Genomic DNA, 25,921 nt, shown 5'->3' with positions numbered 1-25,921 from the left:
ATATTTAAAAAACATATATTGTGCACCTAATAGTTACACAGATTTGAGTCACCCTCTTGCAATTGGGCAATTAGGTTAAAAAAATCTTTTTTTCTTGAGACACCTATCTGGCTCAGTTGGTGGAGCATGCAACCCTTGATCTCAGAGTTGTAAATTCGAGCCCCATATTGGGTATAGAGATTACTTAAAAAATAAAATCTTAAATTTTTTTTTCTCTTTTAATAAACTTGGACTTTATTAATGTAATAATGTGTTTCCTAAATTATATTATAAAACAAGTATTTGTTCATGTAATTAATACTGTAGTGATAAATTTACCAAGTATTTTTGATACTCACCATTCACAGAATTAAAAGAAAAACTATTCTACACTAGATTTCTTAATTTACTGGGTTTTTGAGCTCCAAACATGAGATATTGCTATGAAAATAAGCCAGATTAAACAGATCATATGGGTACATTGTGGTCCTCAGGAATAATTGGCCCACATAGGGTCAATATAATGTTACTGACCAAGATGGCTTTAACTTTCTCCTGAACTTGACAAGCTTTAGACAGGCTTCTTTCTGACTCCAGGTCCCTGACCACATTTTCCTTAGATCATTTACTGTAGAAAATTTGCAATTGAAAATTCTTTCTCTACCTCTTCAAAATACAACTACTTTTAAAAGGTATTGCCCATTTGACATCTCAGGAATGTCTTGCTCCATGTCCAGAAATCCATCCCTGAGAAATGTAATCATCAAAGAAGATGCCCCTACCTCCCATTTTTCATGGGAGAACAGGAGCCTAACTTTAGCAGGTACCTTGATCCAAGTTATGCAACTACTTCCTGTTATAAAGATATGAGGAAGGTTACTTTCCTTTGGGCAGAGATAATTAGCAAATGCAGATAACCTGAGATTACCCAACCTTATCTTCAAAAACTCTCCAGTCCTTTGTTTCAGTAGAGTTGATCTCAGACAGAGTTCTGACCTCTCTCTCCCATTGCAATAGCCTTGAAAAAAGTCTTCCTTACCTGTTTAACTATATCCAGTACAATTTTGCTTTGATATTACAGATTAAAAGCAAACATATCATTCAACAGAAGAGTGTTTACTCTAGTGTTTTAGCTTCACTAAAATATGGTTCCCTGTTGAAAGGCTTAAAGGTTTTGTTTTTAATCAAGTGAAGTTTAAGTTATAATTTTAAATTAATATATGTATAAACATAAAATTGTTATGAAGTCTCTATGCTTATAGGCTTAGGTTTATTCAACTTTAAAGCCAAACCAATATGTGCATTAAGTGTAAGCAAAATAAAAATACAAAACCAATCAAATTAAAGTTTACAACATTAATGTGATCCAACAGATTGTTTTTTCCTGTAATTGAACTGCCATTTATAATATGATTCTGCTAGTGATAACCAAGTCAAGACAATGATTCTTCGAAATCTGGACACCTCTATTACCTATATGCCAGCATTTTGCCAAAGCACTTCTCCATCCATAACTTTATATAATATGCTGTGAGATCATTTGGCTTTCACTTGATCCAAAACTATGACAATCTGTGTGATAATGAGCACAATTTTACTGATATGATATCAAGCCCAATTGAAAATTCCATCACTGAAATCATATGGTGGTCATCGGACATAGAAGAGTGAAACAAATGATGAGTTTCATTTATGTAGTAGGAAAAGCCTCGCTCTTCCATTGTGGACATTCCATGGCTAGCCCTATTAGGAAACACCACAATTACTCTCTCACCCTCCCTTCCATTCATCCTTGGAGAAGGCTTAATTATTTATTGGTCTGTTCATCTGTTGGTTGATTTATTTATTTATTTAATACACAATTATTTATTTATTTGCATTTATCATTGAGAAAAATGCTTCACTCTTCCTTTAGGTTCCTAGCATAATTGCAATTATGAATTTATGTTTGGGAAGCCAATGGCACAAAGAACTTGAGTTACTGTCCCACCATTCTTGCTTCCCACACACAGACATGCATATTCTGTGTCAATAAATACCCTGAAATGGGAAAAGATCTCTTTTCTGAGATCAGCTCTGTGCTTAAAATAATGACAATTTTATTAGCCCATGTTTCTGTGCGGTGATGGATTACAGCAAGGATTTCTTTTGCAAGTCTTGCTAAGGGTTTCTCCTGTCATTACATTCAGATGGTGGTTAGGATGCTAGAATGCTCTAGTCCATCTGGGATGTCCAAAATGGTTTCTCCACTCACAGATAAGGTGACATGTGGCTTCTCAATGAAATCATTCTCTGACCTTGGTGTCTCCTTCTCCAAGATCTCTCTCCAGCAGGGTAACTGGGATTCATACATGTTGGGACAGGGCAATAAGGGCTCAAAAGCAAAAGCTGCCAGGCCGTTTTTAAAGCTGAGGCTTGATGCTGGCACAGTGTCCCTACCGTCACATTGTTAAACTAAGCAAGGTACAGTTCTGACCCATATTCAGTAAAGTAGGGCATTACACACGGCGTGGAGATAAGGGCATGGAGCTACTTTGAGGGCCATTATTTTTAAAGATTTTATTTATTTATTTGTTTGTTTAAGAGAGAGAGGAGAAGGAGCAGAGGGAGAGGGACAAGAAGACTGTGCTGAGCACTGAGTACAGAGCCCAGCATGGGGCTTGATCCCACAACCCCAAGATCATGACCTGAGCTGAAATCAAGAGTCGGTCGCTCACCCGAGCCACCCAGGCGCCCCTGGGGACCAGTTTTGAAGACCAGCTACTGCAATATGTTTCTTCAGTTTGGGGAATTTCTCTATTGTGATCTCTTTAAAAATCATTTCCTCCCCTTTCTCTTGGTAACTTCTGCCTGGAAGGGCAATTACAAGTATGCTATACCTTCCAACATTTCTTACGCTCTTTTCTGTACTTTCCATCCCTTTTTTATTCTTTTCTTCAGTGTGTATATCTTCTATTGACATGTGTTTCAGACCGTCAATCCTGTGTTCTGCTGTGTTGAATTTGTTGTTAATCTACTGGGTTCTTAATTTTAAAACTTATTTTTTTCAGTTCTAAATTTTCAGTACAATCTTTTTCTATATTCCAAGTTTCTAATATAATTCTCCATCTCTTTATCTTTTCCATCTTTTCCTTTATTTTTTTTAACAGCTTGATCATAGGTTTTTTAATGTTCTGTTCTGCTAACTAAATATCTGTACTATCTCTGAGTCTGTTTCAATCATCTCTCCTGCTCCCTTGGTTTTGGATTTTAGGGACTGCTGGCTTGCAGTGTGGGTAATGTTTATTTCCACCTCTAACTTATCCTCCTCTTGGCCAGAGTACCTTCCATGCTTTCAGATGAGTGCTTGGTGTTATCTCCATGACCCTCTCCTGACATTAAATGAAGTTGGGCATTGTCTCCTCAGCAAGGCTGGAGTTGCTGTTCTGCTTTGCAGAGGCTCTGTTCAGTCTTTTTAGCCTCCTCATCCTCCACGAAGCCATGGAGGGGGAAACAGCTGTGTACTTAGGAACCATCACATTTGCATTTTCTTTCTGGTCCCCTGAGACCTCAAAAGCTCTACTAAATGTTTCTCCTCCCAGCAGCAGACCTCTTCTGGGGCATGGCCTACATTCCCAGCCTCCTCCATAAAGGCAAAATCAGCAAATTCCCTCAGGGAAAAAACACTTCTGCAAAAGTCAGCTCAGTTTTTAGAGGTTCTCCTCTCCCTGGAATTCTGCTGTCTCTAATTATCCCTGTTTCAGCATGTCTCTGATGCTGTAGGCCTGATTTTTATATTTTATCCAAATTTTCTAGTTGCTTTTGGTGGAAGTACTGGTCTGCTCTCTTTAACTCTTCTTTACCACAACATTTAGGTGTCACACATTCTTGACTGCCTGGCTGCACCTTTCCTCAAGGGACTGCAATTCTTTCTACACTTTGACATGCTTATTACACAGAATAAGAGTGTTTGGTAGGCTAACTTTCCCATTAGACTGTTTGCTCTTTGAATAGAGAAACACTGCATTATTCATCTGTGTACTCTTGGTATCCAGCAGTTGGCATCTGAGAATGTATAAGAGTCGTTCTTTTTTTTTTTTTTTTAAGATATTACTAGGTCAAAATGGATTCTTGTCAACATATTTGAGGTTATAAGCTAAATATTTTAGGAGGGCAAAGTTCCCATAAATATATATGGCATCCCTAAGTTAAGCATCTTGGGATATTCCAGAGGAATCTGATAATGTGAGAATTATCAACACATCATAGCTTTCAAACAATTTAAACTTTCAATAACTTGTTTTAAAAGATTTTATTTATTTATTTGAGAGAGAGAATGAGAGACAGAGAGAGATGAGAGGGGGGAGGGTCAAAGGGAGAAGCAGACTCCCCGCCGAGCAGGGATCCCTATTCAGGACTCTATCCCAGGACTCCGGGATGATGACCTAAGATGAAGGCAGTCACTCAAACCAACTGAGCCACCCAGGCACCCTCAATTTTAAACTTTTAAAGCAACCTTTAGTTATAACTTTCTGAAAACTGAGGAAGCAACTTTTTTTTCCCTCTGGATTCCATAATAACTCAAGTGCTGTCATTTGACCTCTCTTCACTGATAACTCTTACCAAAACACGATACCCTGGATGGTAGGGGAGGAAAGTCCTGAAGAAGCAAAGTGCACTGTCAAGGGGGGTGGGAGGATGGGTTAGCCTGGTGGTGGGTATTGAGGAGGGCACATTCTGCATGGAGCACTGGGTGTTATGCACAAACAATGAATCATGGAACACTTCATCTAGAACTAATGATGTAATGTATGGGCATTAACATAAGAATAAAAAATATATATATAAAAAAAAGAAAAAAATTTATTTCTTTGGTTCATTATATATATGGTTTAATGATTTACCAGTGATATAAACAATATCATGTTTTTGTTTTAATAAAATGGTGTTGTTGAAGATTGTGTGTCATCTGTATTTTTACTGTTTCTCCATACCACAGTTTAGAACCTTTACAAGGGAAAAGGAAACATAATAATTATAGAAATACAAGTAAAACCACATAAAAATGACAAAGTTGAAAAATTGGACAAATTTTTAATCCTGACCTTTGTAGAAAAGTAATAGCTTTAAAATAATTTTTAAAGGTAACTATGAATGAATGACATTATTATTGAGTATAGTTTCAGAATGAGCTTTTCTTGGGATTTTTTTTAAAGATTTATTTATTAATTTTTAGAGAGAGAGGGTACCCATGAGAGTGGTGGAGGAGGGGAGAGGAAGAGGAGAGAGAGAATCCCCAGCAGACTCTCTGCTAAGCCGGGAGCCCGCCGTGGGCTCAATCTCAGGACCCATGAGATCATGACCTGAGCCGAAATCAAGAGTCAGTCGCTTAGCTGACTGAGCCACTCAGGTGCCCCTTCTTGGGCTTAATTTTAAAAAAAGAAATATCATGTACTTTGAGATGTTCAAATAAATGTATATATTTATCTCTAAAAAGAACACAGATAAAATTAGATGAACATTGAAGAGTTCTATTGTTGGGATAATGATAAATTTTTCCACCTGATTGAAGTAAAACATTAATTTTGCTACTTATGAAAGATAGAGTTTGACTAGCTATGGCCATAGTTTTGAGGCTCCTCTGTGTGGATAATTTACACTTATAAGTGTAATATTACACCCCCGATAATGCATGTTGTGGTCGTGTGGATTATCATTTTCATTATAAGGAACCCTTTAAAATATTGATTTAATTTTTATTATGGTGAGTTTTTATCAAGATTCTTTGTTGGCTATCTTATTGTTCATAGCACCACTGGCTAATATTATTAGATACATATTTCATATAGCATCACATACTTTTAATGCTAAAATACCATAAAAACATCCCATTGCTTTTTGTCTTTATTTACTTCCTTCTTGAATAATTTCACATTGGTTAATATGTAAGCTTTTATAGAATATATTGTACATATTTTGATTCATCTGTTTATAAATGTGACAATACATTCAGAGAAAATGATGTGACAGATAATGTACTTCAATGAAAATAACAAAATAAAATAAAACAAAGGGTGTTTGTGACAAGTATCACAGCTCTAACTTTCAAAGGAAAATGAAAGTAGGGGATTTGTCCTTGAAAACTGGTATTACGACCTTTTATTTTATAAGCATTTACTTCATGTTTAATGAGAATATGGCATATTTTCTCTCAGGTTAGGGGAAAATAATAGCTTTAGACATTATCTTTGACCCTCAAACTATAGAGGGGATATGAATAATGATGAAGCAGGGGTAGAGAGCATTTTAAAATAGCCTACTATGTCTCAAAAAGGGGCATTCAACTATTAGAGCTAAGAATAACTTCTATAACTTTGAAATAGCTAGCACAGGTCATTTTCAAAAATGGATTAATTTATACCCTTAGAAGTTTTTTTTTTTTAATTTTAATATAAAATCTTTGGGCTACAAGAGACAAGATAACATGTTAATCCAGGCACAGGTTTTGCAGAAAAGAAACTGAGGCCTGGAGCCATTAAGTGATTTTCCCCAGCCATTTGCATAGAGAGCACCATGTGATAGTCTCATCTCTGTCCCACTGTGTCCATCCTCCTCATTTCTACTTCATGATTTCCCCACACACCCTTTTTTGAAAGAAGTTGATTGGGAAGAATATTTAGCTGGAGATCCAATCTTTTGTCTATACAGTGGTGCAAAAAGAACTTCTCTCAACTAAAAAGCCATAGTCCTCATGTCATTTTGACAAAGGTCACCCAATCAGCATGAAATCATGTTTTCTACAGGGTGAGTGAGACCTACCCCATGGACCTATTACCCAAAGCAAATGTTGAGCCTTGAAAGCACCCTCTGCTTTCAGTGAATAAACCAAAGCCCTCAAGAGGGGTTAAGCTAAAGATAGTAGTTGTGGTTTCTGGTTATTTATTACTTCTGGGACTCAATTTTTTTATTAAGTAAGCTAATGGCTGTAATTAATATTTTAAAACAGTATTTGATATAAATTATTAGCAACTATTTTAAAGACAAAACATCTTCTCGAGACATAATGAAATTGTGAGTACACATGAAATTTTCCTTTTTTAAGAAATAAAGTGCAAAAAAAAGACCACCTTAAATAGATATATATTACAAATAAAGTCTTATTTTTAACAGTTACAAATACAAATGCAAAATATGTAGATTAAATTAATTGTTCAATGAGTTACATCTTAATTATTTCATTGGCAACATAACTTCAATCAGGAAATCAGAATTTTATAAAATTAGGCTAAACATTACTGCATATGTACATACCTACATACACACACATTTTTATTGTATAGAAAGGTCACCTGCATTATAATAATCCTATTGGCAAAATTGTGGGATAGATCAAGCTGTTACTATTTCTGTTTGGCACATAAGGACACTAAAACATGCAAGGTAAATTACTCTCCTAAACATTTCACAAGTGAATTTTAAACCAGAGGTGTTCTTGTTGCATTCTCTTTTGATTCTGAGCTCCTTCCATGTTTGTAAATTTTAACAATAATGAGTATTCTAATGACAGTTTCCGTAAGGATTCCAAGTTGAAATGTAATTGCATTATGTTATGCATGCTCTTTTCATTTCTAATAACACCTCAAAAGAGATTAAGTGTCATAATTCTTTCTAAAAGTATGTGTGAGGGGTGCCTGGGTGGCTCAGTCATTTAAGCTTCTTCTGCCTTGGACTCAGGTCATGATCTCAGGGTCCTGGGATCGAGTCCCGCGTCAGGCTCCCTACTCAGCAGGGAATCTGCTTCTCCCTCTCCCTCTGCCCCTCCACACTCTGCCCTCCACTTGTGCTCGCAATCCCTCTCTCTCTCGCAAATAAATAAATAAAATCTTTAAATAAATAAATAAAAGTATGTGTGAGACAGTGAGAATAAAAAATCTATTTATTGACTTATGGCCTAGAAAATAAAATAAAATAAACAACAAATTTCTATTGCCACCATCTAGACTTCATATTCTAATTTTCTGTTTTATTCCTAATTCTTTTTATTCCCTTTAAGTTGTCTCCACTTGTAGAATAAGGAAAGGTAAACATAAATGAAAAGTGCACAACTCCAGCAATATAAAGCATGTATCTGAGAACAAAATACCTAGAGGGTCTTATATGCCAACATTGTGGAAGTGGTAGTATTGCCCAGTGAAGAAATGTGCACATCCGAAGGGACAAATGAATACTTTAGAGGTCTTAATATGAGAACCATTTGTATTTTGTGGATCAGGAATTACCTTTAGAGGTCTAACTATGTTTGGTCTCCGGCATCCATGCCAGTGATCTCCCTTGTTCATCAGTTTGGCCTTTGGACCAGCAGAATCAGCATAACCTGGGATCTTGGTAGCAAAGAATCCCAGCTCCCAGCCCAGACCTATTGAATCAGAATCTGCAGTTAACAAGTTTCTTAGGTGATTTGTGCACACATTCAAGGGTAAGAAGCCCTGAGCACCCCATCAAGCTTCTCTAACCTGTCTGCTGACTTACTATCTGTTTGTAGTTTCTTCAGGGCAGGGACACCTGAGCAGGTTTACCAGATGAGAAATTAATGATCTAAACCCCTTGTTGCACCTGTAAGGGGCCAAGTTCAAATCACACGCTGAACTATTGCAGACTAGAGACAATGAACTAGATCTAGGAGATAGATTACTGTATGTAAGCAGGTGATACTCTGCTTGCAGTCATTGTATCACTCCCTATAGGTGGCTCTAGATAGTCAAAAGGCTGTTGCTGACATAACTAGATACAGATATATAAGGTCATTATGAGAAGGCAGGTACTACATTGACCTAATGGTGTCCGTGACTTAAAAAGAAAAAAAGAAAAAGTCTATAACAAAGGACTGATTTTAGTAATAGACAATACAGTAGAAATAAAAACACTGACCAAAAAAACACCATTCTCACACATAAGTTCCAGTGGCAATAATGATATCCTAAAACTCACCTTTAACCTTTTATTAATGCGAATTCAACCAGAGTTTAATTTAGTTGTATTATGCTTTCTTCTAGAACTCTAATTCAAAATTTTTATCATTTATTGGTGAAAACTTTGCTTTCAAAATTGGACTTCGATATGCATGTGGGCTGGGTTTCGCATATATTTTTCATAGTATTTACTGATCTGCTTCCTGATAGTGTTTGATATAGATACTAAAGACATATTGAGACAGAGCAAAACAGAAATTATTTTTAAACTATTTTCTTACTCTGCTCATGTTACCCAAGGTATAGAAACTGAAAGTAAGCTTAACTTTTAACATGAAAATATCTTTATTCAGAATGAATGCATATCAGCAGAGAGAATTTCTGAGAAAATAAAAGGTTTGATTTATCTCCGTGAAAATAATGGCTGATAACTGAAATACTAACAAACCATGTTTGTAGAAAAAGAGGGCCCTCTAAAGTATCGACTCTTAAAAATACAGATGACAAATCCATTGAACCTTTGATAATATTGACTATTTTCACAAAACAAATTCACATAATTTTATCTCAACTACACACATTTCTAGGCAACAAAAGACAACAATACTAATAAAATCATCAATGATAACAATGGCACATATATTGTGTTACATGAAATTCACATGTAGGTTAAGCTATGAGAAGAAATGGTTCCCGTGGTAAGTGTGAGGCTCACAGAAGCACTTAATGTGTCCTTCTAAAAGAGGCTGTCCTATGAAATAAATCTATCCTGTTCTCAAATGACCTTAAAAGGAAATTTGATATTAGAAGAGAGTCACCATATATATAGCCCCCATTTGGTTAGAGAGAAGGAATAGAAATACACAGACATGTTTCTGGTCCTCTAAATTATGTTTATTAAATATTTAGCTCTGGGGCGCCTGGGTGGCTCAGTCGGTTGAGCATCTGACTCTTGGTTTTGGCTCAGGTCATGATCTTGGGGTCCTGAGATGGAGCCCTGCGTGGGGCTCTGCACTCAGTGTGGAGGCTGCTTGTGACTCTCCCTGTGCTCCTCCCCCTGCTCTCTCTATCTCTCTCTCATAAATAAATAAAATCTTAAAAAATATTTAGCTCCGATTGATCCATACATATATATGTATCCATACACATGCAAACATAAATATAATAAAAGTACATTTTTATTCTTTTTGCCATATTTATTATATTTGATTTCATGCCAATAAATTTTCAAATTCTATCTCAATTTTAATCTCTAAGGGCTATGTAGTAGTATTTCCTCTAAAATGGTAAATATGTATATATATGTGTATGTATATATATAAGTTGATAATTATTTTTGTTAAATAAAGATACATCATCTACTTTTAGTATTTAAAATTATCATCTAAGGGGTGCCTGGGTGGCTCAGTTGGTTAAGCGACTGCCTTCGGCTCAGGTCACGATCCTGGAGTCCCGGGATCGAGTCCCCGCATCGGGCTCCCTGCTCAGCAGGGAGTCTGCTTCTCCCTCTGACCCTCCCCCCTCTCATGTGCTCTCTCTCATTCTCTCTCAAATAAAATAAAATAAAAAAATCTTTAAAAAAATAAAATTATCATCTAAAATATCTAATTAAATTTAAGAAAGTAAATTATTTTAGAAAATATAATACTTTGCCTCATTAATGTAAATATCCAGTTCCACACAAGATTGGCTAATTGACCCATAATTGGTCAATTACAGCTATAATTATATGCAGTTGCTATCTTGTCTACACAAATAATCATAGGTGACAAATACATACACATTAAAGAAGTAATCATTCTTAAAAATAAAATCTTTCTTTTTTTTTTTTTAAAGATTTTATTTATTTGACAGAGAGAGACAGCGAGCGAGGGAACACAAGCAGGGGGAGTGGGAGAGGGAGAAGCAGGCTCTCCCCTGAGCAGGGAGCCCGATGCGGGGCTCGATCCCAGGACCCTGGGATCATGACCTGAGCGGAAGGCAGACGCCCAACGACTGAGCCACCCAGGCGCCCCAATAAAATCTTTCTTAATTTGTGTTCTCCAAGGGCATGTGGATGCATGAAATTACAATTGACAAGCACACATATTTTATACATTTTTGAAGAAATTCTAATCACCTGGAAAAATACTTTCTGTTACAATATAGACAGAATAACGAGCAGTTGCTATCAAAATCTGACGTGTCTAAACATCTTGTTGTATGAAAACCCATTTGCCTGAAGGGTGCCTCTCACCTGTAACATGGTGCCATTCCCGTGGGATTGATGTCCTCCCTAGTTGAACTCTGGGCTGCTTTGCTATAATGGGAAGTTAACAGAGACAGCTGACATAGTAAAAAGAGCTATCGCCACCGCTAGTCAGGGTGTGATCTAGGGCAGTTACAGAGCAAATCTAGAATGAATAGCTTACAGAGGAAGGAAGAAGGAAATCTGCTATTTAAGCTTCTTATACCTTCTAGATTATGGCCTTCAGGACAACAGAGAGACCTTCTAAAATTAGCATTTCTTTTTTGACATAACATAAATCAAGCGAAAGTAGTAGTAACCTTTGTTACCCTGTAGTTTACTGAAATATAAAGCACCTCAAAACCACACTGATTAGCAGACAAATACCTTCTGTTTCCACAGATGCTAAGTACTTATTGATTTAGTTTTACCTGCTAGTGGTCATTAAGCCCGGGAAAAAAAAATGACCACAACACCATAAATCATTATCATGCTGAAGCATTGATTAAGTACCTGTGAGTACATGAAGGCATTTGGCCAAAGGAGACGAGGAGAAGCAAGTAAAAATATGACCAGTGGGAGGATGCGATGATGAAAGAGAGAATGTGATACAGCTGTAGGTTCAAGCCAGAATTACGGCTCAACAGGCTCGACAGGCTCTGTGTGGGCTCATCAAGTCTAACAGAAGAAGTGCAAGCACCCCCAGGTCTCAGTATGTGCTGCTCTCTGCTATGGGATTTATCCAAGCAGATAGTTAAGTTTGGTCTTACAGCAAAATGAGATCTGTCTTCAACAGTCTGTGCCTCTCCATAGAAAATATTAGCAATAGATTTATAATGTATTTTTGGTCTTTTTTGGTTTAAGTTCCCTTGATTTTAATAAATTGGCTAGAAAGTTTAAAATTGTGAACCAGAGGCAGTTATTTTGTGCTGTTTTGGCTCTTAATCCTTAAGAGGACATGGAATTGTCTAGAATGTCTGGCTTCCTCCTAATTACAGGCAGGGAGAGGGTTCTGTGGAAACAACAAGAACTGATCAGTTAGAATAACCTAAGAAATTCATCTCTGTTTTTAAGGAAGTTAACATAACTTCAAAACCATGGACAATTGCAAAATGCCTTACCTGTGCTATCCCTTACATAATTTTCCCTCAACAACCTGAGACTAAAGGAGAACTACATGATTTCAAAGAAACTGCAGCTCTGCCCTCATCTTCAGAAGAGCCAGAGAACACTCACAAGGGCAAGTGCTTTTTCTTTCCACTCTGCCCACTCTGCACCCTCATTGGCAAGTGCAAGGCCACACACCTTTGAGCTGATTGAAGCATAACAAAGCTAACTACCTGCTCCAAGAATCAGACTCTGGCTTTGGGCTATAGCTCAGAACAGAAGTGATCTTTGCTGAACAGAAAGAAAGTTAAACAGATGCAATCCTCAGTAACAATCAAGAGAGACAACACTGATGCAGGAGAAAAAAAAAATTGTAAGGGCAAGCCGACATTCAAGCAACTGCACAGACACTGAACCCATAAACTAAATGAAGCATTAACAGGTTATATAATTTCAATTTGAGTTTGGGGATGAGTGAAACTTTTTGTAAGGAAGACTCAAGGAAAAATATAGACCAAACTGAACATGGAAATCAAACTTTTGAAAGCCTCTCTTTCACCCTCTTCAGAAATGGGTAAGATTTTGACCTTCAGTGATTGACAGCCGTATGTGCCATGGGAAGAATCTAGTAAGGATAAATGTTTTATGTTTAAAAAATGAATGTCCTGACTCATGATTAAAGCAAATGAGTGAGTAGAATCACAATTTTCCGGCTTCTAAAACATATTACTGATTCAAAAAAATATTGGCAATACTTTCTTAGCTTATACATTAATTTGTTCAAACATTGATTGATGCCCATTATATGCCAGGGGCTGTATTAGGCACGTGGTGCCTAAAGGTGATAAGCACCTGTCTCTATAATAAAGAAGCTATGGTTATAAAGAAGTATTAAAATAAGGAAACATCAGCAGATAATGATGTGATGATGAGTGTTAATTATCATTTTTGTATATCTACCAGAAGATTTCTTAAATTGCTAGATTTATGTACCATGCCCATAGCAAAATTAAAAAAAAATGGTTTTTAAAATCTCCTATTTAAAATGGCATATCTATATATAGATATATATATCTTAAACTACAACACACATAGAAATAGCCTGACATTCCGGTGTTCCCCAATAATTCTTCAGATGGCATGGATTCATTATATAATGGTCACAAGTGTTTTGTTTGTTTGTTTGTGCTAAAGATCGACTCTTTTGAGCATAGGCGAATGCCTGCGCTGGCCAGGGCCTATCATGTTGAGAGAGCGGAATACCACTGTTGGGCAGCAAGCAATGAGCAATCCTCTTCCTGTAGATAATTCTGTGGAACCAAAAGACTTTGGAGAAATCCAGACCAAGAAATGAAGTTGTTATCTTTCTCTTGACTGAGGACAGATACTAAGGTAGATTTTAAGAAAACAACTAAAGTCAAAGGTAAAGAGCTTGATTTTCAGGAGCAATTATATCATCCTAATTTAAGTATGTCAGTAAACTTAACTTACACAAATTGAACTATGAGAAGTACCCAGAGGTCTAGAGTAGACTAAGAATAACTGCAAGAGGAAATCATTTTTTTGCCATAAAAAATAAGCTTGCACCAAATGAAATGAAAATGTTTCTAAGAACCCAGAAATTCAAACTAAGTAAGTCTTCTTTTGATTTTCTTTGTCTTTTCAAACTATACTATACGAGTTTCCATAGAGATTCCTTTTGTAAGCATCTGTTACCAACACAGAGTAGGATGTGTTCGGTTCAGTGTTCTCCCTGGGACGAGTGTGACATCAACTCCTGTTTTAGCTTCAAACCCATTTTAGCTTTAAAATGGAAAACTCTAGCATTCAGCAGAAACTGGGAGACAGAAGAGAGATTCTGAATCACTATGGAATATTTTACATATTTTTTTCATGCCAAGGAATTCTGCTCTGGGGTCTCATTTATGTTTTCATAACCTCAATTCCCAGACCACCCACCTCAGTCTGATTATTTAGCAACCACTATACTGACAGACCTCTTACTGGTCACGAATGACATTCAAACTGACCATTGGACACTTTTCAGTGTTATTTTATTTGAACTCTCATTATCATTTGACCCTGTTTACCTCTTCTCCCTTTTTGAAATTCTTCTTCCTTTCCTTGGATAGCACTATATTCTTCTAGTTTTCCCTACTTCTATCAGAACTCTCTTTTTAAATGTGCCATCCCAAAGTATTCATTATGGCCTCTTCCCTCTAATTATGTGTACTCGTTGGGCAATGTTTGTAGCCTGACCGATTCATGTTTGTCCTTCAAGAGCCATGAAGTACATCTTGGAAGACTTCCCTCTTTTAATGCTCTAGCTTGATGCTGAACAACTCATAATTATTCCCCTCGAAGATCCCATATCATCATGCACAAATTTCTTAGAAAACCACAGGGAATTATAATTTTCCACTAGTTTATTTTTCATTATCTTGTTTTTCCACCAGATTTTAAGATTCCCGAGACAGGGGTCTCTGTCTCATTCATCATGATATCTCACCTCATTCCCAATTTTGTCAGAATTGCTGGATAAGTGAGGTAATGTTTGTTCAATGGACCAATCAATTAAAACCAAATAAGCTAACTTCAATTATTGCCAATTAAAGGGTGTGTGATTTTCCTCAAATATTATGGGAATCTGAGAACAGTTCGTATTTTCCTTAAGTTTTTGAGTAGAAAACAAGCATGATGACATATTTCATCAATATATTCTGCTCTGCAGCACATGATTAAACATATACATTTTCCTATGCATGTGATTATATGCAAATGTATAGAAAATGTTTCCAGCTGTACTGCTCATTGCATCTTATCTGCAGATCCATGCTTCATGTTGACAAGGAATAACTCAGATGCAAATATTTTACAGTTTCTGCCCAAAACAATATGGATAAAGAGCTAAGAAATGTATTGACTAGATCTCAGTTATGTACACTATACTAAAGCAAGAGTCCAATTGTCTAAAGCATTTGAAGAAAAAAAAAAAAACCAGCAAGCTAACACCAAACCAATTAAAACACAGGGCACCTGTTTCTCAAATTAAAATAGGGGCAGGCTATAAACAAATGAGAGGTTCAGTTGGAAATATGTTTCATGGAATTACTGCATATTCCTTAAATCACTTAAAAAGACAATACATTTGTTCTTTTTTTTTTTTTTAAAGATTTTATTTCTTTATTTGACAGAGACACAGCGAGAGAGGGAACACAAGCAGGGGGAGGGGGAGAGGGAGAAGCAGGCTTCCCACGGAGCAGGGAGCCCAATGCGGGGCCCGATCCCAGGACCCTGAGATCATGACCTGAGCTGAAGGCAGATGTTTAACGACTGAGCCACCCAGGCGCCCAACAACACATTTGTTCTTATCTGGGCCATTAGAGAGAAGCGTTGGCACAGGTAATAAATAGAAAAACATACATCATGGCCAATTAAGCCAGCATGTAAGGTAGGTGGAGCTCTGGGATCCCAAGCCAAATGTAGGGTGCAACTAAGTAGCAAGATATCCAGAGGGTATGTAACCTTATGTCAAATAAATAAATAAATAAATAAATAAATAAATAAATAAATAAATAAATAAATTTTAAAACAGCATAGAGCTTAATCAAAATGCCTGTGATCAACATGGACAAAATGGAGTGTTATTCCTAGGTGCAGTTCACAAATACTCATAGCTTATGAAAATGGTTGTTGTAACTACGTTGAAACTTACACAGGTGACGCTGGTTTAATGCAAGGGGGTCCAAGATATGAGCAGATGAAGGGAGGTTGATTTATTATTTATTTTACAATCAATGGCAAAGGTAACATGATTCTGATTTTGGTTTCTTTTTTTTATTGTATTTTTTTATTATTATGTTATGTTAATCACCATACATTACGTGATTAGTTTTTGATGTAGTGTTCCATGATTCACTGTTTGCGTATAACACCCAGTGCTCCATGCAGAATGTGCCCTCCTCATTACCCATCACCAGGCTAACCCATCCCCCCACCCCCTCCCCTCTAGAACCCTCAGTTTGTTTCTCAGTGTCCATAGTCTCTCATGGTTTGTCTCCCCCTCCAATTTCCCCCCTTCATTCTTTTGTTTGCAATATATTTAGACCACTGGGTAAAATTCTCACATCGTTTTTTGCTTTTTTGTTTTTTTTTCAAAAGGAAAATGTTACTTGGGACTATTCCCCAAATCCAAACGTAATAAATCAGTCAAAAAAGGGTCCTTAGTTGTGAATAGGTACATATAAACAGAAAGGTACATATGAAAAGAAAGTGGACACAAGGAGTGGCAAGAAAGCAAAAATAAATCATCCAGTGTATTTCAGTGTTTAGGAGTAAGAACAGTTCTGGAGACCATCCAGTTGTAGGTATAAGGGGAAAAAAATAGTATGGAGTAGGCAATGCTTAAAAGTTCACGTGTGAGGACAGGACTCGAAGCATCCCCTCAGGAAGTACTTTTGATAACTCGTTGTGGCATCCTTGTTTACTAGAGTACTAACAGAACTGTCCCAAGGAGAAATCCAGCAAGCTGGGCAAAATCATAAATGAATCTAAGTGTGAACCACGTCACCCTGTTCATCATTGTCCCTCTAACACACACACAGAAACATACACATACACACACACACCCTCATACACACATGCACAATGCTCAATAAATGTTTGTGGAATGAATGAATGAATGAGTTGAGTTAATGAAGTCATGTAAAAGACAGACTTAAGCTGAAAATATCTGCTTGCTATTCAATTCCAGAAAAATAACAGGGACTACCAAGAGTTTAAAAAAGGAAGTGAAGAATTTGAAAGTATCATAGGGAAAAATATAAAGATATTGGGAATTATTTTTCTCACCTCCAAAAAGAAATGTATAGTGCAGGCGCATATTTTGCCAAAGCTAATTGTTAAAAGATTAAGGAAGGGCACCTGGGTGGCTCAGTTGGTTAAGTGTCTGCCTTCGGCTCAGGTCATGATCCTAGAGTCCCAGGATCCAGTCCCACATTGGGCTTCCCGCTCAGTGGGGAGTATGTTTCTCCCTCTGACCGTCCCCTCTCCCTCCTCTCATGTGGTCTCTCTCTCTCTCACTCTCTCAAACAAATAAATAAAATCTTTTAAATAAATAAATAAAAATAAAAGATTAAGAAAAAGGCCACCTGGGTGGCTCAGTTGGTTGAGCATCTGCTCTCAGTGCAGGTCATGACCTCAGGGTCCTGGGATCAAGCCCCGTGTGGGGCTCCCTGCTCAGTGGGAAGTTTGCTTCTCCCTCTCCCTCTGCCCCCCTCCTCACTTATGCTCTCTCTCTCGCAAATAAATAAAATCTTAAAAAAAAAGATTAAGGATAAGTAAAGGAATTAAACACACATCATATTTCTACCCTTTTATATTTTACCACCTACTTATGACATAGGACGCAAACTTGAAAACTGTTATGTAACAACCATGTTCGGGGGTCATTAGGCTATTTTTTCAAAGTGGGGTTACATTTTCTTTAATGTGCAGTCTGTGATGATTATTGCCCTCATCTGTTCACATAAGGATTTAGCTCTTAAAAGTGATCTCATGACTATTTCTGAAAGCCCTGTGAAGCTATTTCCTGTGTTCTGTGACTCCGATACCCTCCTTCCAAATCAGATCCCCTTCCTCTGATGCCTGTGGTCCTGAGAGGTGCCATTCCACTGAACACAGTTTATCTCTAACGAAACTACAGCTGTCGCAAAATGTTGACCTCTCCTTTGTACAAAACTTTGAAGTGTACTTTTCTGAATTCTACCCTGTACACAGTTAAAAATCATAGTCAGACTTAAGGAAATGATCAGAGATCAAAAAGAAAGTAAACTGCAGAAAGGCTCTACAATTGCTTTTAGATATGAGTGCTTGCAGAGCCCAGAGTTCCTGCCATTTGGAAATGTGTGGTTGACTTCCTGTAGGCCAAGGAGGTGAATGGGGGATGGCAACTTCTGACATTGGTTACACGGGAATTGAGCGTTAATTTATTGTGGGGTTTTTCTAGGGGTCAGGAAAGAGAAATTAATTTTGAGTAGGTACCATCAGATACTGTTAGGTTTTTAAAATATTATCTAATCCATATACATTCATATAAAAAATTGTCTGTGAATGTTCATGGTGGCTTTTATTCAAAAACTAAAAAGTTGAAATAATCCATATGTTCTATGGATGGATGGATAAACTAACATGTGGCTTATCCATACGATGAAAGATTATACACCCAAGTACAGGAACAAAGCACTGATGCATGTTACAATGTGGGTGGCCTTTGAATACATTCTGCTAAACAAAGAAGCCGTACCCCAAAGACTGCATATTGTATAATCCCCTCCATTTGAATTCTCCAAGAATATAAAAATCCACAGATACCGAAAGCAGATTAGCAGTTGCCTAGAGATGCAGTGTGATGTGTTGGGAAGTGGGGGGATTCTTTTTTGGGGTGATGGAAATGTTCTGGAATTAGATAGTGGTGAGGATTGCACAATATTGTGAATGTACTAGAAGTCAGTGAATCATATACCTTAAAATGGTGAATCTTAGGTCATGTGAATTTTCTTTAAAATGGTGGGAAAATATGAACTAATCCAATATACAATACAATGCTGTAAGGTAAGTATTTTAAAGATAACTTTTAACATGAGAAAACCTGATGTCAGATAAATTAAATAATTTGTTCTTGAACAGTACAAGGAAACAAAGTGCGGATTTCAAGCTTTTACTCCCTTTATACCACAATGCTCCACTAGATGAATCTTAAGCAGCTTCTTAGTAAATGGGTCAGTCAATAATATATAACAAAGGTAACCTTAAATATGTCCTTCCTGTATTTTCCATCAATATTTTCATAATCCATATTTATTTGAAATTGCCAAAGAGTTCCTCCAGTTGGCTTCCACTGTATTTTCTATTACTGTGTTTGAAGTCTCTCTAGGACAGGCATCTGATAGATCTCTCTTTAAATTCCCAAAGTGCCTACTCAAGTCACACTACACTACATATTTCTTTTATGAAATAATGCTACTTTTTATCGACATGCATTATTTTATGTTAAGGGTTTAATGATCCCCCTTAAGTAACTTTCTTTCATGGGGTTTATATGACTCATATTCTTTTAAAATATTTTGGTTTTATTTATAGTAATCAAGTATGTTATGAGATTTCAAACATTAACATTTTAATTTTAAGAAGTTTTTATAAATAAAAGTAACTTGTGTTATCCAAACTTTGGCACATGTTTCTTATCCTTAATGTAGTAAATGCATTTGCAACCAAACACACAGGTATTTTGTTTTGTTTTTTGCTCGGAACCTCTCACTTCCAGATTCAGAATATTCACTTGACCTTGGAAATGTGTTCTTTCTCCTGTTTAGCTCTTTGTAGAATAGGATAACATTGAGTTCCCAGGAAGTGATGGTAATGTCAAAAATTACAGCCTCATAAAAGCTTTAATTCTCACCATAAAAATAATATATAAAGGAGAGAACTATGAGGGTGCCTCACATATTGCAATGTCAGGTTTAGGAGCACTACTATAAAATTTATAATACCTATCTATTTGATAGTAGGTAAGAGTGCAAGCAAGTGTTGCTTAAATATAGCTAGGTTATAAACAAGTGAATGCTTTGGGGAGAGAGTTTGGGACATGTTTTGTGGTATGAAAAAATGTCAAAGATCTGCTTTTTAAAGACCCTGTTTCTTTAAGATGCCTCTCTAAAAATTAACATTTATCATTAAAACATAATGAGTCAAAATTATAAAATATGGCATGGTGTATGTATATATGGGGGAGTGCAGAGCTGTGATTAACTGAAGATGCAAAAACAAAGGATAGAGAAATGAATCTACCAAAACAACAGCTGGACTGGCATAAACAGAAATGGACTGAGCAACAAAACATCTGTAAATTCAGTGCACCACACACCAGATTAGGCAGAATTAGCTCTGCTTGGCCAATGATATGCCTCAAATCCCAGGTTGTTGAGGGGATCTGGGTCCACTAGGATCCCTTCCCTACCATTCTGATTCTAGCTGGAAGAAACTTTGTCTTCAAATTCTGTCTGTGCATTATTGGAACACAAGACCAGGTTTTGAAAGCGCATGATAGCAGATAGGCAGGTGGGACGGTTCCTGGTGCCTTTCTGTGGGCTCATGTCCTCCACGTGGGCAGATTAACTGCTTCCTCATAGACCATTCAGCAACAGGTCTTTTTTTCCTAGCACTTTACCGACAAATGTCTTTGGTGTTTTTTGTTTTATTTTGTTTTTTAAACATTTTTGCTATTTCTAAATAATCTGTTTTGGACAGATTATTATAAAGTCTACTGTTTTGTTTCGGAGGGGCTGTCTGCTACTTGTGAGTTTTTCCTTTCATCCTGCATCATTTTGCTTTCTGCCATTAAATACTTCACTAGAAGAAATTTTCTTTTTTTCTGCATATCTTTTATTCTGTCTACTAATTTGAAACTATTTTTCCCCAACTTATGTTCCTATTCATGTATCTGTGCCCCAGCCCCCCGTGCCACCCCATAGCAGCTCGTGTACCTCAGGGAATAGACCATAAACTCTGTAATAGTCCAGAGGTGGGTGTCAGTAGAAAAGCAAAAACAAAACAAAACAAGCAAACCGACCAACCCCCAACTAATTTTCCTTATTTGGGTTAAAAAAACCTATGACCCAGCCTGGTCAAAGAAACTTCTGGAAATTTTCTGAATATTTTGGGAAAAGTTTTTCTCCATTTTGCATTTCTCCAAATGCAAAAGCTTGTATTTCTGTCTGCTTCTGCTGGCCATCCCTCAACAAGCATGGCGACTAGACTAAGATGAAGTCAACCATGTGGATGTGGAGAAAAATAAATCTGGAAGCTCGATGACTTCATTAAGCCACTGAATCGATAAAACCTGATCTTCTCTTTAGAGCTGTGTATTCTCTTATGAAAATTAGTTAACTTTCATATTTTCAAAGCTGGTTTGAATCTGATTCTCTGTTACTTGCTCCAAGAGCATATGATCTGATATACACATGTTCATATTTATCTTATATCTTAATAAATTGTACATATTCAGTCATTAAATAGTGACATCATACTTATTGGATGATCAGAATTTTTATTTTATTTAATTTTTTTTAAAGATTTTATTTATTTATTTGAGAAAGAGAGCACAAGTGGGGTGAGGGGCAGAGGGAGAAACAGACTCCCCTGAGCAGGGAGCCCCACACGGGGCTCCATCTGGGGACTCCGGGATCATGACCTGAGCTGAAGGCAGATGCTTAACAGACTGAGCCACCCAGGTGCCCCCAGAATTCTTATTTTAGAGCATCTGGTGGGCTCTTGTTCTCCACGGCCAGTCGCTGGGCTTTTTCTGAGCACATTTTGCCCTATTAACAACCATACTAAGGAACTAGATGCTTTGTTGCCATGTTATTTTCCTCCAGAGTGTGGTACCTTAGGGTTCACCATCTCCAGCCTTAACATGCTGCCACTGACTGAATATTTAAAGTCACAAACAGTTTTTCAGTGTATTCTATTGCTGGGGTGTATTCACATACTGAAGGCTCTTGCCTTCCAGGAGTTTGTCGTCTGTTGAAAGATGGTGCCATCACGTCTGCATGGCTTCACCTCATTGCCGGATGACACACCACTTACTCTTCCCCAGAACACCACAGAGACGGAAAAGTGTGAACTGAAAGCAAAATGAAAAAGAAAATCTTACAGTAAAATAAGCCAAGTATATTAATTGTAAATTTCATCCTCTGCAAAGAAACAGATAAGTGATGGCCTTCCCAGTCTATCAAAGTCACAGAGTTAGAGCCTCTTCTGGAAGAGCTGAGGATTCATGTGAATGTCGTTTGCATCACAGAACCGGGCATTGGAGAATCCCTTCTTCCCGCGCACCTGGGTGCAGGTTTAATATGCTGTTGAGTTCTTGTTTTGCACAGGAAGGCAGTCATGAAACACATGCCATCCTGAACACCTGCTCTCTAGCCATATGAATATTTTTGAACGCTGCAAAAATAGGCAGAGAGTAGGTGCAGATACAATTACTGCTACAGATTTGTAATTTTCGAAGGAAAATTGCAGCTTTCGTGACTGCTGTCTAAATTTAGACGAATGAGAGCAGAATCAGCAAAGTAAGTTTTTGATGTATATATGTATAAATGAAGAGTTTGCATCAGAATCTAGGTTTTCCGGTTTTCCAGTTTTCTCCCTTTAAAAAAAAAAAATCTTAATACAAACATTTTAGAAGATGGAGACTGAAGAGTAAGTTCTAAAATTATATACATCATGTTTTATTCCCTTGATGTGGTTTATTTAGCCATTTTATATCTGAGAAGTGAATGTAACACTGAGCCATGGAATACTGGAGTAATAACCCCTTCCTTTAAGTGGGATTATTTTTACACACTGTTGAGAAGCCGATGAAAGCTATAGAAACTCTCCTCAGAAAAATAAATAGGCACGCCAAAACTCCCATACAATTTTAGGTAATTATGGATTAGTTCTAGCTATTTAATATTTGATATACTAAACAGCCTTCCCTCCCTCAAAACATAAAGTAAATAGAAGGAAAGATGTACTTTGAAAAAAAAAATAGATCCAAAAGTAAATGTAATTGAAGAACTATCTTCTTAGCATCTTCTAGCAAATAAAACATTCTTAAAGAACAGAATTTTTTCTTTATACCTAATTAAGCACTTAACTGTAGGAGATTCAAGGTTTTTTTCAATTATGTGTATACACAGAAAAATTCAGCAAATATACACTTTTTCATAAACTTCACGGTATTTAAGATGTCATCTGTGCATATGTAAATATATTTGATTGCATTTAGGATCCAAATATAGTGGTTTAATGAAAAACATGTTTCCTCCTCACCTTCCAGGAAGCCTTTATGTTGACATTCCAGAACCAGCCAAGTGTCTCTACATCATGAGTATCTCAGGATCTTTCTTCTGCTCATTGTCTTTGACAGGAGACTCACATCTCACAGCTTCCTGCAGTCACAACAGGGGTGCAGTCTTTGGTCTGCACTGAAAGCAGGAAGGAAAATATGAAAGAAACCTGCTTCTGTGGAAAGCGGACTCCCTGGCCAGAACTGTGTCACTAGGACGAACCCAAAGCCAGGAAACATATTCTTGTAGGTAAGTGCATTACTGCTCCTCATGAGATGACGATCCTGCTAGGAGACATGACAGTAAGGATGGATATGGAAGACAACTGGCAGTTTCTATAATAACTGCTAATATTTTCATTCTTCTTCTTCAGTCACTTTTTAGGTATCTAGATATGAATTACTGCACATTCTGAAAGTAGAATCTTAACAAGTGGGCACATTTCCTAAATTGACAGTAACAAGAGAATAATTTAGGTATAAAAGTTATGAAGGATTTGTGAAGAAAATACACCTAATTCAAGTGAAAGTGGGTGAGTTAATTAGAGGATATTCATCCACATAGTTTTCAGTCACAAAGAATGAGGAGAGCAGTTTTCCCAGAGGTCATCATAACATTACCTGTCTTTATGGTGTGCTTACTGTTTGCCAGACACTGGGACTGAATGTCTTATGCTTTATTTAGCCCTTGCAACAACTTTACCAGGTAAGTGCTACAATTATCCTCACTTTAAGATTAAAAAACAAAACAAAACAAAACAAAAAAACAGTTGTTCAGAGAAGTCAAGTAATTTTCTCAAGAACACTCTGATATTATTATGTTTTGCTGAGAATTTAACACAGTTCTCTCCAATGCCAACCACCCACACTTCTTACCAAAATGTAGCACTAATTTATCTATAAGCAAAACTGTGGAAACATGGAACTGCTTTCGAGGGGTGGGGAATTTCAAACAGTCCCGTGTTGCTAGAAAATAAGTAGACTCATGAAATCTCAAGAGAAATGTTCAGAGAGGAAGAATAAACGAGCTCACTTAATAATTTAATTCAGGAGAATCTACTAGAGGATTTATGCAGGGAGATGTCACATAGCAGTGCTTCTCAAACTTTAATGTATGTACAAGTCATTGGAGATTATTAAAATTTAAACTCAAATTCGGGGGTGCTAGAGTGAGGCCTGTGACCTCATTTCTTTCTAGGAAGTCTTCCCCCCTCCCGCCCCCCTCCCTCCCGCCCCCCCTCCCCCCCGCCGCCCAGAGAAACTCTACTGCTGTTAATGCTGCTGACCTTGAGAAGGAAGGTCACTGATCTCTCTGGAAGTACTGCAGAGAGGATTTTGAGGGAAGCTCAAGACATATTTGTTGAAGAACAAGACAGCTTTGAGTTAGGGATACCAGTTTATAAGCTTGTGGGTGCCTCACCATGTTTGTGGGATGAGGATGAGACAGGATCATGTGCAGAGACTGCAGTGTGTGTAGATTCAAGCTGTGGAAAACAAAGATGAAAGAGGCTTTGACTCCATAGAAAAAACTGAGTCTAACAAGAAGTATATGAATTGCACTGTCTTTGCCAGCAATGATATGGAACGTAATGGTGTCAAAGATTTGAAGAAATCAAATCGCATCCATCCCCCATTCTCCTGTAGTCTCTTGCTCCTTTGGAAGGCAATAATGATTGTGTATGTCCATTCAAAACAAACCCTTCTGATTTATAAGGAGCACTTTCCTCATATCAACCATAAAGTAACACATTTTTACCAATGCTATTCAGAGTAGACCATTGCAGTAGTTGTAAAGAAAATATACACATGAAAGTTTCAGCTAGGAGATGGTAAGTATCAGAGCTAATGTGCATGGGCTGAGCAAATTTCTGGTAGGACAAATATGAAGACATTAGTTGTAAATTAGCTTATTGAAGTGCATAATTGGGTAATGGCAGAATAAACGGGCACATCTAAAAACAAATCCAGTAGCATAATAATTTTTATTTTGTGTAGTATAATGCAGGTAAAATAAAGCAGAAAAACAAGAACAAGAAACTGTCTCCTGGCCACAGGGACTATGGTGCTCTTTGTGCTTATGCCAAATTTTTAGAGTTTAATGAAGAAAAAAGAATATAAATGTCTCAAGTAGTGTCTTTTGGCTTCAGTGTACTCATAACTTCTCTTAATTAAAACAGAACCCGGCTAAAAGCAAAATCTGCCTGTTCAACAACATTCATTCATCCGTTCATTCAGAAAATATTTATTGAGTGCCTGCTATTATCAGATACTGTAAAAGGTTGTGTGACTTCAGCAATTAAACAAGACTGAACAAGGCCCCAGCTTTCCTGATGCTTACACTTGAGTGTTGGGGGGGATGGGAAATAAACAGAATTGAAATAAATAGAAGGATAATTTCAGATAATAGTAATGAAATAAAGCAGGAACATTGAAGAAAAAAAAAAAGATCTGAGGCAAGAATCTAACTCAAATTTGACAATAATAAAAGCTTTTGAAAAACTGCCAATTCAGGTGAGATCTTAATGATGAGAAAGCCACTGTTGAAAGATCTGGGGAAAAGTACATGTCATGCAGAAGAAATAACGCCTGGGCTCTGAGGTTTGGGTAAGGTTGGGATGATCAAGGAGGGGAAAGAAGGGTAGAGACTGAGTAGTAGGAGAGGCCCCAGGACAGAGTTAAGATACAGGAGTTAAATCACACGGTGTACTGGACATTAAGGCAAGGAGCTCACACTGGATTTTAATGTGACAGGAAGCACGTGACAGGTTC

General features: G+C 37.1%; 1 protein-coding gene across 1 annotated transcript in view; it reads right to left on the bottom strand.

The window, feature by feature from the left end:
- LOC123853219 (homeobox protein MSX-2-like) overlaps nucleotides 1–25,921 on the bottom strand; it is a 63,949-nt gene that overhangs the window by 20,975 nt on the left and 17,053 nt on the right. Inside the window, 2 exon segments of the mRNA XM_045887934.1 lie at nucleotides 8,238–8,389; nucleotides 21,810–21,943. Coding sequence (XP_045743890.1) covers nucleotides 8,238–8,389; nucleotides 21,810–21,943 — 286 coding nt within the window.

Source organism: Mirounga angustirostris, unplaced genomic scaffold (assembly GCF_029215605.1).
Source record: "Mirounga angustirostris isolate CCGP_5_RB_7025 unplaced genomic scaffold, mMirAng1.0.hap1 SCAF_14, whole genome shotgun sequence".
NCBI classification, from domain to species: domain Eukaryota; kingdom Metazoa; phylum Chordata; class Mammalia; order Carnivora; family Phocidae; genus Mirounga; species Mirounga angustirostris.
Note: the sequence above shows the minus strand (reverse complement) of the source record. Positions and strands in the feature narration are given on the sequence as shown.